This window comes from Erpetoichthys calabaricus, chromosome 7 (assembly GCF_900747795.2).
Source record: "Erpetoichthys calabaricus chromosome 7, fErpCal1.3, whole genome shotgun sequence".
In the NCBI taxonomy this organism is placed as follows: Eukaryota; Metazoa; Chordata; class Cladistia; order Polypteriformes; family Polypteridae; genus Erpetoichthys; species Erpetoichthys calabaricus.
Window position 1 is genome coordinate 83,881,545 of NC_041400.2, and position 12,040 is coordinate 83,893,584.

At 35.8% G+C, this 12,040-nt stretch overlaps 1 protein-coding gene across 1 annotated transcript in view; it reads right to left on the minus strand.

The window, feature by feature from the left end:
- Positions 1 to 7,326, minus strand: part of LOC114644736 (nucleolar protein 6-like) — a 225,268-nt gene extending 217,942 nt beyond the window's left edge. Inside the window, exons 1-3 of the mRNA XM_051930096.1 lie at positions 7,208 to 7,326; positions 6,937 to 7,085; positions 2,453 to 2,528 (exon numbers count right to left, since the gene is read on the minus strand). Of these exons, the coding sequence (XP_051786056.1) occupies positions 2,453 to 2,528; positions 6,937 to 7,085; positions 7,208 to 7,294 (312 nt within the window). The 5' untranslated portion in view covers positions 7,295 to 7,326. The remainder of the gene's footprint in view (positions 1 to 2,452; positions 2,529 to 6,936; positions 7,086 to 7,207) is intronic.
- Between the last annotated feature and the right edge of the window lie 4,714 nt (positions 7,327 to 12,040).

Here is a 12,040-nt window from a genome sequence, read left to right on the forward strand (position 1 = left end):
CTGCTCAATTCCGCGGAAACAAACACTATTTCCACAATATATAAAATCTTATTAGAGTCCCTACCTTTCAAAGATCCAAGAGGACATTGGGAAGAAGATCTCTTAATCAATATATCAGAAAAGGAGTGGAAGGTAGCAAAGCAGAGAATTCACTCGAGTTCTATATGCGCAAAGCATAGAATTATTCAACTAAAAATTATATATCGAGCTCATCTGTCTCGCTTAAAACTGTCCAAAATGTTTCCAGGCCAGGATCCAACCTGCGAGCGCTACAACCAAACTCCTGCCTCACTGGGTCACATGTTCTGGGCCTGCACCAAACTAACATCATTTTGGACAAAAATTTTTAAGTGCCTCTCAGACAGCCTTAGTATCACAATCCCTCCTAACCCACTAACAGCTGTGTTTGGTGTCCTTCCAGATGGACTGGAATTGGAGAAGGACAAGCAAACGGTGATTACATTCACTACACTCTTGGCACGCAGACTTATTTTGTTAAATTGGTAGAATCCTAATTCTCCTCTTATAAGTCAATGGGAAACCGATGTTTTATATTATTTGAAATTGGAAAAAATCAAATTTTCAGTTAGAGGATCTGTACAAAATTTTTTCAAAACATGGCAGGATTTAATCAATATTATTTTAGAATAAGAGAAATAACTATTATTGCATTTAACTCCCTTCTCCATCTCTTATTTATATAGATATTTACTTCTCCCCTTCTTTTGTCTAATGTTGCCTTATTAAAAAGCTTAAAGAAATTTTCCTTTAGCTAAGCTCTCCTTCTCAGGGGTGGGGTTTGATTTGTTTTCAAATTTGTTGGGTTATAAATTGATCTGTTTGTATGGAATGATTACAATGAAAATTAATAAAATAAAAATATTAATTAAAAATCTTTCTGTTTATTTTTAAGTTCCTGCCCACCCTGCATTTTACTTTAAGCTCGTCCTTCCATCCTTCAAATCTCTGATTCTCCCTTATTTGCATTTCTGTGATATTATTATTTTTTTTTTTTTTACTTTTACACACACAACATTACTAAGGACTGTATAATCCCTATAAATACGATTTTTAAGGGGTTTTTAACGAAAGATTTTAGGACATCCACTTGTACCAAGTTTATGATTTAATCAGAAAATTCTGAAAGTCGACGATACAGTGTTATGAACTGCATCACCGAAGCAGACAGGTACGTGTCCCCTAACAGATGGAAGGGGAGGCAACTGCTGACTGTCCCAGCTCATGTCCCATGTGAGCCGGAATGGTCAAAAGTTGACTCACCTCCTGTGTGCAATTCAGGCAAACTCAATCCACTTTTCCAAAAAACAGCATTTCAAAAATAATAAAAAAAAGGTTGTTATCAACGTTTTTAATATCAAAAAACATTGCTGTCACTCTGAACCTGTAAAAGAAATTCTTTGAATAGGACGTTAAATGAAGATTCATTTTATCAGACTGTTACTCTGTGAAAAAGAATTGGTGTACTTCTTAATATTATGTTTTTGCTTATTTTACACAATGAATGTCTTCAGACTATTAGATAAAATGCAATATTATGGAAAGAACTTGAGTGAGCATACAATTCTGTTTGTTAAATCATTGCTTTTTTTTATTCCAGAAACAAAGTCTTCCAGCATCCCTGAGACCCACACAGAAAACTAAATGCCCAATAGTTTCAATATTTGGTTGCAGTAGCACTAGCAGTAATAACTGCTACTTCCTATAACTTAATATCTATCTTTACCCTATAACATTACAGAACTGTATTAATTCAGACATGCTGGTAGGTTTATGAACATGAACTGCTCGTTTCAAGTACTGCCACTGCATCTCTACTGGGTTTACGTCTGGACTTTGCCTAAGCCAGTGCAAAAACATTTTTTTTTACCCTTGTACAGCACTTTGCTTCAGTTTCAGCTGTTGTAAATGTGCTTCATAAATAAATTTGACTTGACTAGGCCACTGCAAAATGTTCATTTCTTCTGAACCAATCAGTTGTAGACTTGGTACATTGCCCTGCTGCATAACACAATTTTCCTACAGCTTCAGGTCATGACAGATAACTGCACATTCTTCTTAAGAATATTCTGGTAAAGTGCAGAATTCACGGTTCCTCCGATAATTTCAAGTCTTCCTGATGTCGAGGCATAAAGCACCGTTATACCATCACACTACCATCCTCATGTTTTATTGGTAATATGTTCTTAATGTCAAACACTGTATTAACTTTATAAAGTAATACAAAGACAGACACAATTTCACAGCAGTGTGCAAGCATAACTTGGCACCTTACCTACAGCAGTAAAATGAAGTTGAAAATAATTAACTTTAAAGTAAATGGTCTAATAAAGTTAATCAGAACTGAAAGTGAGGACAACATATGGTCTCTTTAAATGGATAGTTAACACTAGAACAAAAAGGAAGCTCACTGGCTAACTACACTCATTCTTACCTTTCGTCCTACTTGTAGAATTCTGTCCAGTAAACCACCAACATAATTTACTGAGGACTCTGGGATATCAGCATGCCTGCAAAAGACAATACCATGAAAGGTCATTATGACTGTTAAACATGCAAGTTTAGATAATTGTAGGGATGAATCAATTAAAAAAAAAAAAGTCATGTTTGAGGTCACGTTGAGTAAACATTCATACCCACAGTACATAGAATCTCAATTTATATAAATTAAAGTTTTGCAATTCAACTTTACACAAACTGGTAGAGGAACATAAAAGGAAAGAGAATGTCAAAATTAAAATAAACTTATCTGCAGTGATATACTTTTTTAATTATATGTGCTAGAAAGGTATTTCATAGTCTTGATCTGTCTTACTCACTGCTACATATGATACTATAGTAAAGAGGGAGATGTGCATCTCCCATATTGCCACTGTCTAAAACTCACTGTGGCGCAAAAAGGGAAAATGCAAATCTTGCTCACTCTCATGTGCCATTGTGGAAGAAGGGCATTTTTCTATACTCACAGCCTGTCTCACTCACCTTGATGGTGCAGTGGTGTGAAAAATTAGGGAGACATGTAGCTTCTGTGGTCTCCCTTTCTAACATACAACCATACACAGTGATGAAAGAGTAAAATGAATACTTATTGTACTCTTGCTCTTTCACAGTTACTGTTGTGTATGAGTTTTAATTTCATCTAGTGTTAACTACACTGTGAATATTTATGATTATAACAACCAAACTTCACATACCATAGATGTACATGTTTTTCTAGAGTTGAACTTTAGTCCAGAATTGTAAAAAATAAATAAATAATAATAAAAAAAAAAATCACACATTTTATTAAAATAATCTCTCATAATCTAATTTAAGAAACTAAGATCAACAGTTCTTTCCAAAGAAGAAAATGAAATAAAATTATGTAGTACAGATTAGCATTGTTCTTTTTCCTTGGAGTGGCACACAAGACTTTCCCTGTAGTTCACAGATGCAACTGCAACCTTTGACTATCCCTTTAACATTAAACCCCCTATCTCAAACAAATTGTAACTCATTAGGCAACTAAAAGAGGAATTTCTTGTTGGAACTAACAAACTGGCCATTTTTCTCAGTATGCAACATTGTGATTTCTCCATTTGATAAGGCAAGTACCAATCACAATGAAATTACACTCTGGCTACCAGATCTCACACATTGAGTTATCAACTCTTGGACTATTTGATCACTTGCTTAGTTAGCAAGGATAGTGACCAAAAGTCAATAATGTCAACCTTAACGAACAAAGCTGTACATCAATTACTAATCCATAGGTTCTATTTATGGAATTGAGTGAAAATTTTAGACCACCAAAGAAAAATATTTTTAAAGTTAGTTAAATGGGCAGTTAAGTGTGTATTTGCTCCTGAAACCATTATGTAACAGAATAAATAAAAGAAACTATGAATCGATACAATAAAAATAACAATAATTTGTTTTCTCCAAACATATATGCATATGTGGTAAGCTTGGCTCCCGAAAACACCCTAAGGGCTCGTTTATACTTCACTCTCAGAATGCATACGCATCATGGCTGCCACGCGTTCCCAGCATTCATTTGATGCGTCCTCTGAGCAGATCCTCAGAAATTAACGCAACGTGTACGCGAGTTTCAGTACCAGCAAGAAGTCAGAGGGCGCAGTGTGATAAAAGTTGGAATGTGACGTTAGAGTCTCTGTTTACTATCTACATGTGACAGAAAGCCGCTTTGCAGATCCTACAAGATTGATGTGCGCGCTTCGATGTTTGATGAATGGTTCGATGTGGTGAAGCAAAATGCCGACATACAGATGCATTCGTGGTGCTTTTATATTCAAGCGTTGCATATTCCCGATCGTAATGACACAATACATTTTAAAAGTCTCACATACAATCTTTTGTGGCGTCTTTTTTTTCTGGGGCTTCCTCCTGTGACCTCACAGCAGCGGCAAACAGCAATAGATCATCACACAGAACACACTAAATGTATGATATTCTAACTCTCTGCACATTTAGAATCCTTAGATTTATACTTGATATCACTTTCATGATGAAATGCATTAAAGCACGTATGTTACATTTTACAGATAAAATTGTTAATTTTGTTTAAATAATGAATACTGTTAATAAATACACACATGGAGGCGACACGGTGGCGGAGTGGTAGCACTGCTGTCTCGCAGCAAGTCACATCGTTGGTATTCCCTGCCTGGAGTTTGCATGTTTTTTTTGCTGGGTTTCCACAGTGTGCTCTGGTTTTCTTCCAAAGATATGCAGACTTGGTGACACTAAAATGACACCAGTGTATGTGAGTACTTGCATTCACCTTGTGATGAGCTGATGCCCCATCCAGGGATTGTTTCTGCCTTGTGCCCAGTTCTTGCTGGAATGGACACATCCCTGGATTGATGGATTTAATCATTAAACATCCTTTTCAGAGATATTGCGGTCAGGTGTCATCAGAATTTAATGGGTGTTCCAGGCAATTCACAACACAGCGAAGCCGAACCTGTTGTCACCGTGATGATATCTCGCACTGCCACCTGCTGAATTCCTTAAGATTTATGTAAAGTATGCGTGCGAGTATAAACAGTACAACACTTGCATAGCAGGAGCGTCTGCTGGAGCATGCGTCGCGTTTAGTATAATCCTGGCCTAAAGGACATACAATGTTGGTCATAAATTCTAAAAGCATTACACTTGATTTAAATTAATGAAGCCATGATTAGCTGAAAGAGATGTGGCATGTGTTAGTGGTTTAAATAAACAGACATATTGGTTCGTAACCACAAAACAGAAGAGAAAGTTAAAAATGGCAGTGTTCGACAGACATGAAATAATACAATTACATCAACAAGGTTAAAAGTGAGGAATAGCACACCAATGTGGATTTTCGAAATATGCGTTAACGTTATTAACATTTGAAGATGCTAAGGAATTCAAAAGTGCAAGGGTTGTAGACCAAAAAACTTTCTGCATTTGATGAAACTACTTTCATGAAGGACAGAAGAAAATCCAGTGAAATACTCACTCAGCATCTGGAAGAATCACCAAAGCTGTTAATTTGAAGAAGTTTTAAAAAAATGGTCTTGTAGGACATATTTCAGCTAAGAAGACATTCTTGTAGAAAGACAACAGAGTAGAATGCAGTATGCAAAAGAACATAAAGGAAAGAACAATAACCAGTAGCTGCAAATTTTACAAACAGATGATACACTGATGTCTATCTGCAACCTACTGTAAAGGGTAATGGTGGCTTTGTCACAATATGAGTGTTTTTTCAGCCAACAGTGAATGGAATCTGGTTAAAAAAAAATCAACAGTATAATGACTGCTGAAAAATATTAACAGTTTTTTTGATTTATCATGATGCACCTTTGGGAAAGCCTTGTCAAAAAAAAAATTGTAATGGCTCCTAACACAACTACGATTAACTTGGAGCTGAAGCCTGCAGATGAAAAACTAAAGAGTATTAGATTGTCATAAATAAATCTATATAGAATCACTTGGAGAAGGGAAAAAAACAAAAAAGCACACAAACAAAAAATAATGTTACGGAAAATCCTGAAAACAAGCTGGAAGAATTTTCCAAATTACTTTAAAAAAATAACGGCAAGACAAATTGCTTCAGTGTGGCATCCTATGAGAAGATACAATAAATACCTCTTTATTAAAAAAATTCTTTCACTATACCAACGTTAAAAATACATTTTTGATAACTTAAAATGTTTGTACAGAACATTATGTGCACCCTGGAAACCATTGTTGAAGTGTTCATTGCTTCCCTTATAACCTAATGTTAGCATAACCTCTATACTTTGTTTGCTTCAACTCAGCATTGGTTCACCATCCACTCTTTGTAGCAAAATGTCCATTTCCTAGGGTGTTTGCAGCAAAAACTTCAGCATCTGCTACTGGGGGAATTATAGTGCCAAACCACACATTTGAAAGACAGCCTGTAATGGCACACCAAGTCTAGCCTCACTAAGGTAGGCAAGGTACACAAGCAGGAGAAATCAAATGTAAAAGTAATGCATTGCATTGCTAAAGAAAAGGAGTTAACTAATCACTAATGCTCAGCAGACTTACTTTAACCTAGCAGGACAGGATTGCCAGGGAAAAGCTTGAAAGACTGCAGTACAGACTAATACTACCTTTGTGCTACTAAACCGAGAGACTTCTACAGTAAAACACAAAATGTGCTCTACTTCAGCCCTAAATAAAGCATCACCTCTAGCCCTCCAGAGATGACTGGATCTAGAAAACATAAGCATCATTTCTGCTTTGTACTTTTGATCGTGAGAATTATACTGTTTGTAACCTCATAGTTAAGGTAAAGCCAGTGATTGTGCATTTCTGGTAACTGGTGTTACTTAAGCTGACAATAAGTCTTGTGACTTGCTTCCATTACTGTAGCATCTTAGCAGATTACTGTACTCAGTTTTATTTTTTTCAACTTACAGCTGCAAGAGGTGTTTGACAATTTTCTCAGTAATAAGGCGTTTTTCAAACAGAGAGTCCCCATGCCAGATCACAGCCTCACAAAGTGAGCCATCTTGGAAGCGACGCAGCTCAGCCTTATTGCCCCAAAACCTACGAAATTCTGTAGCCTAAGAGAACAAAGTAAATGAGTTATAAAAAAAAAAATGATACATATAATATATTGCTACAAGAGGAAAAAAGTAAACCCTATACAATCCCTAGAAAAGGAACCACACAAGGAAGAACCAACCTGTACACTGTCAGCAGCCGGACCTTTCTCTAATATATTAGTACTATGTTCTGTGTTCAAGAGCATACCAAAGGACAAGAGCCCCATATCTTTGTGTTGAGGTGGATCTGTATCAATTGACCACTAAAAGCAAAGAAACAGAAACAAACATTAGAAATGACCTTACTTCATAGCCATCACATATACAGTATGCATACATATATACTGTACACATAGTAACATATTGAATGGATTCATTGTCACACCCCAATCATTAATTGCATTCAACCTCATTACTATTCTTATAATAGTCCACAACATTCTTTTTTCACTAGTGAGATATTAAAAAGACAAATGTCTTGTAATTGAGGATCAGCCAGTAAAATAGGACCACCCATTATAAAAAGAGTGCCAAGTAAGATCTAGTACCCTCACTAATAATTTTCATTAAGATGTTTGTGGTTAGGTTCAGTGCATAAAAAAAGTCAGTTTGCTTTCAACAATTTTAAAGGATAATCCATAGCATGCCTGTTACTGAACATCTGAGGAATCTCATATTGTTTAGGGCGGGTTTTACACCACCAGTAATAAAAAAAAAAAAAAAAAATTCTGAAAGACAGCACAACCTTGGCAATTACTGGCAAATATAGATCTACAAAAAAACAACTTTATTTACAAAGAGTTGAAGCAATACATTGTGAAGGCTTCTCATTGGGGCAAAGGCCCAGGCATTACACAAAGGGTCTATGTCAATTAGCTTTGAAATATTTGAAAGTCAAGGTTTTGAATTATGAAAAACCAAGCAAAAAAATATATATTAAAAAATACTTTTTAAAAACCACGCTTATATTAAGTTAAAAAGTGTACTAAAAAGTAAAAAATACGTCTTTCATACATCACTCGTAAAATAAAAGCGTGGGCGCTTTTGCTAAGATTTTAAGAAGTGTTTTTTGAATGTTGATTGATGAAAACTTTTTTTTTTTTTTTTTTTACTTTTCAGTACACTTTTTAACTTAATATAAGCGTGGTTTTAAAAAAGTATTCTACATATTTTCAACTTTTTAGTCTTGGGTTTGTTTTAGTATAATTTTGTAATCAATATTTTAACACTTCCTTTAATATTTCTATCTGTTACTAGCTATGGAGGACTATTTCGGACAAAATTAAATAAATAAATAAATGCGCAAATAAATTAAAGTTCTGTGAAATGTGAGCATAAATAAATAAATGTTTCATGAAATGAAGCCTTAATAAATAAATGTGCCATGAAATGAGAGCATAAATAAATAAATGTGTCACGAAATATGTTTTTTGTTGCTTATTTATTTATTTCATTTTGTCCGTAACATTCCTCCAAACCATCATGAAATACGACTTGAAATAAAACTGTCACTTTCACTCGTCAAAGTTGAGAGGGTGGGCTCTAACACACCCTCTAGTTATTGATTTGTTGAGTGTTACCTTCAGCCTAGAGTAATCGAACTATGAGCCATATGATTCTCAAGGTACCAAAGCGCATGCTTAAAGTTGTGCTTGTGAGTGTCCATGGCGAATATGACTGCTACAAAAAGTTGCCCAGAGTTGCTACGTGAAGCGGCAGTTTTAATTCAGGAAGCTCTAACCTCTTCATCTCCTCAGGAATCAGCACATGAGGTTTCAGCTGTAAGTGCCCCACTTGATAGCCGAAGACCTACCCCCACTTTGTCGAGTACTCACTCTACTCCTGTTCAAGATATACTACTGTATTTTAGGTGGCTGTGCTAATAGCGCTGTAAATTTGCAATAGTTATTTGTCTGCAAAATACAAACCTGCCTACAAGTAAACAGAAAGACCTGACGGTAGCCACATCACAAACGAAATATCAGTTGCTGAATACTGAAGAGCTATTAAATCTAACAGAAATATTTTGTGAATGTCGCACAATAGTTGAGTTGGAGCCATCATTTTATAAACATACTCGCCTCTTTATATTCACTTTGTTACAATGAGTATAATTGAACAGTGGTTATCTTAAAATGCAGTTTTCACCTACTGTCAAGTGATTTTGGTAGACTGAGAATGCAGAAATTAATTTGATGCAAAGGATGTGGAGGAAACAAAACAGGTTTATGTACATTTTTAGGATAATAAACTTTAATATGAACAGTTGTTTTTCTTCTCACTTAACGGTATGTTATACACATATATTGTTGCAAGTGTTTGTTTTAGTACATTCAGTAACCCACAGCAGAAAGACTGTGGAAACAATTTTGAGTTAATTTTTCATGCTATTAAATAGCTTTCCGTTACTAATTTCCTATGTTGTTATGCATGTATTTTTCCTTGATTTCTCAATATGTGACTGTATTTCATTTTTTACTTTTTTCTTAATTATTTTTCTATGTTTACCAATATGTTCTATTTTCTTATATCACATTGTTTATATTTTTCATGTAATTGTATTTTTAATTTTTTATTCTATGTAATTGTTAGTCTACTACCTTTGCCTTTTTCTACCACTTTTTATATATAAAAATTTGATTCATTTTCATTTCAGTTTGTATTCTTCATACAATTGGTTTCTGGGGTTTTTTTTGTTGTTGTTTTACCTGTTTTTTCCCCCCTTTTCGTAATTAAACAACACGTTTCTTTATTTTTCACCACCCCCCATAATTACTGTTTAAAGTAGGTTTTAAACATTTATTTATACTCTCTCTCTCTCTTTCTCTAAGACCTGTGGTTCCTTGCAGTTTAGTGAGCATATTTTTTATACAGTGTTTCCTGGTATCCTGATTCAGTTTTACCCTTCTGTAGTTATTTGTAGTATGTTGCTACTTCTAGCTTTCCTAAACAATCCTCAAAACATGGTGCCCACATTCCAGAAAGGATGATTCTCCTCTACATTTAACTGGGCTTTCAGTGTTGCAGTGAAAGAAATACAGTGATGAGCACATTTATTGAACACATTCAATTTTATCTTGTTAAAAACTATATTGCTGCATGTCAAAAATTAAATGTGTTGCTTCTTTTAATTAACCCTTTAACCGCCAACTCCCTAAATATTCCCCAAGCCAGGCGAAATCTGAACAATTTTTGTTTTTTTACTTTTTTTACATTTTTTTTACATTTTTTACATTTATTCAAGCAGTATTGACCACTAAATGTTGTGCAAGTTGCCAGTGTATACACGAAATCTATAAATGTAACCTGAATTCTCAGCTAAGCAAAACATCTTGATACCAAACCGTGCCCTTTTCAATGGTAGATACTGTCGAAACTGTAAGCGGCCCTTCCACGACAATAAACTTTCATCAACTGCAACTGACGGTCCTGGCATGTAGGGCAACTGAAATGCTTCAAATAAATGATCAATCAAAGGACGTAGCTTGAACAAGTGGTCGCGGTTTGGATCTTTCTTATCTGGCTCGTTTCTGTTGTCATTCAAATGAAAGAATTTCAGCAGCAAAGAGAATCGGTTACGTGTCATGACAGCTGCAAAAATAGGTGTTGCATACATAGGATCTGTAGACCAGTACATCTCAATATCTGGTTTTCTGATTATTCCCATCAACATCAAAATCCCAATGAATTTTTTCATTTCGTTTTCATCAGTGTCAAACCAAGCACGAACACGGGAATGTGGAGGTAAATTGGGATTTTTCTCAATAAACTGTGCTGCATACAGATTTGTCTGATGAACAAAATGTCTAATCAAATCAGGTGACACAAACAGCTCATAAAACTGCTCAGCAGTGTAATTGTTTACATCAACAATAAAGCCACACGTTGCCTCAAACGAATGCAGAAAAGGTAGTTCACCACGGGCAGCAGCCCAGCTGAGATGCTGGGGATACACCCACTCAGCGCCGTCATCCGATGCGTCTTCATTCACAATATCATGCAGCGCACGTTGCTGCTCATCACTGTCACTAAAATCTTCTTCAGAACTGCTACAATCATGATCAGAACTGTCCAAAATCGCCTGCAAAGCCTCACTTGAAGTCAGTTTACGTTTCGCCATATTCACAGCTGTTACATGCGAATCACGTCACATGACCGGCCAAAACAACCACAGACTTGTCGAAATACAACGTAGTAATAATACCCACGCCAAACCGTCAGTTATACTACTTGCCAGGCATTCATATAACCACAGGCAAATGTGCCGGATAATTCCGGCAGTATGGCGTTAGCATTAAAACAACGGTGCCGGATATATCCGGCAGAGGGCGGTGAAGGGGTTAACAGCAGAGGTAGCACGGCTATTTGCCCCGTATGGGGGCTCAAACAACCCAAGGAGGCAATTTAGGTCTACTAGAAGGATGCCTTCTCCAAGCATAGTACATCACATAATGTACACACATAATTTTTGTTGTCTAAGTGACCAGACTTCTACCAAAACACCAAGTCAAAGCGAGCCTTGCTGCCTCTGGACTTGGAGAAAAGAGGATCTCCTTCACAGGTATGTAATATTATTAGACCACAAATAAGTAGCCCAGTTAACATAATGTAAAGTATGGAAGGAGAGAAATAATTTTGGTTTTGCAGAATAATGTCAGCAGTGTGAAAAGATCATAAATGTGAAATTACATGGTTAAGTAAAATGTGTGATATTTAATTCAAACTGGAACGTCAGTCTTCTTGCATTCTTCCATTTCTCTGCAACAATTCTCTCTCTGAAATATGTGATATCTTCGGCAGAATCCATTTCATCGGCAGTAGTAAGCATTTTTCTAATTAATTCTTGTGCTATCTCGTTTACTTCCATCTCACACACAGCCATGTTGAATTAGGCATAGCCAATCTACAGAAGTCGATTAACCAATCAATAACTAGAGGGTGTGTTAGAGCCCACCCTCTCAACTTTAACGAGT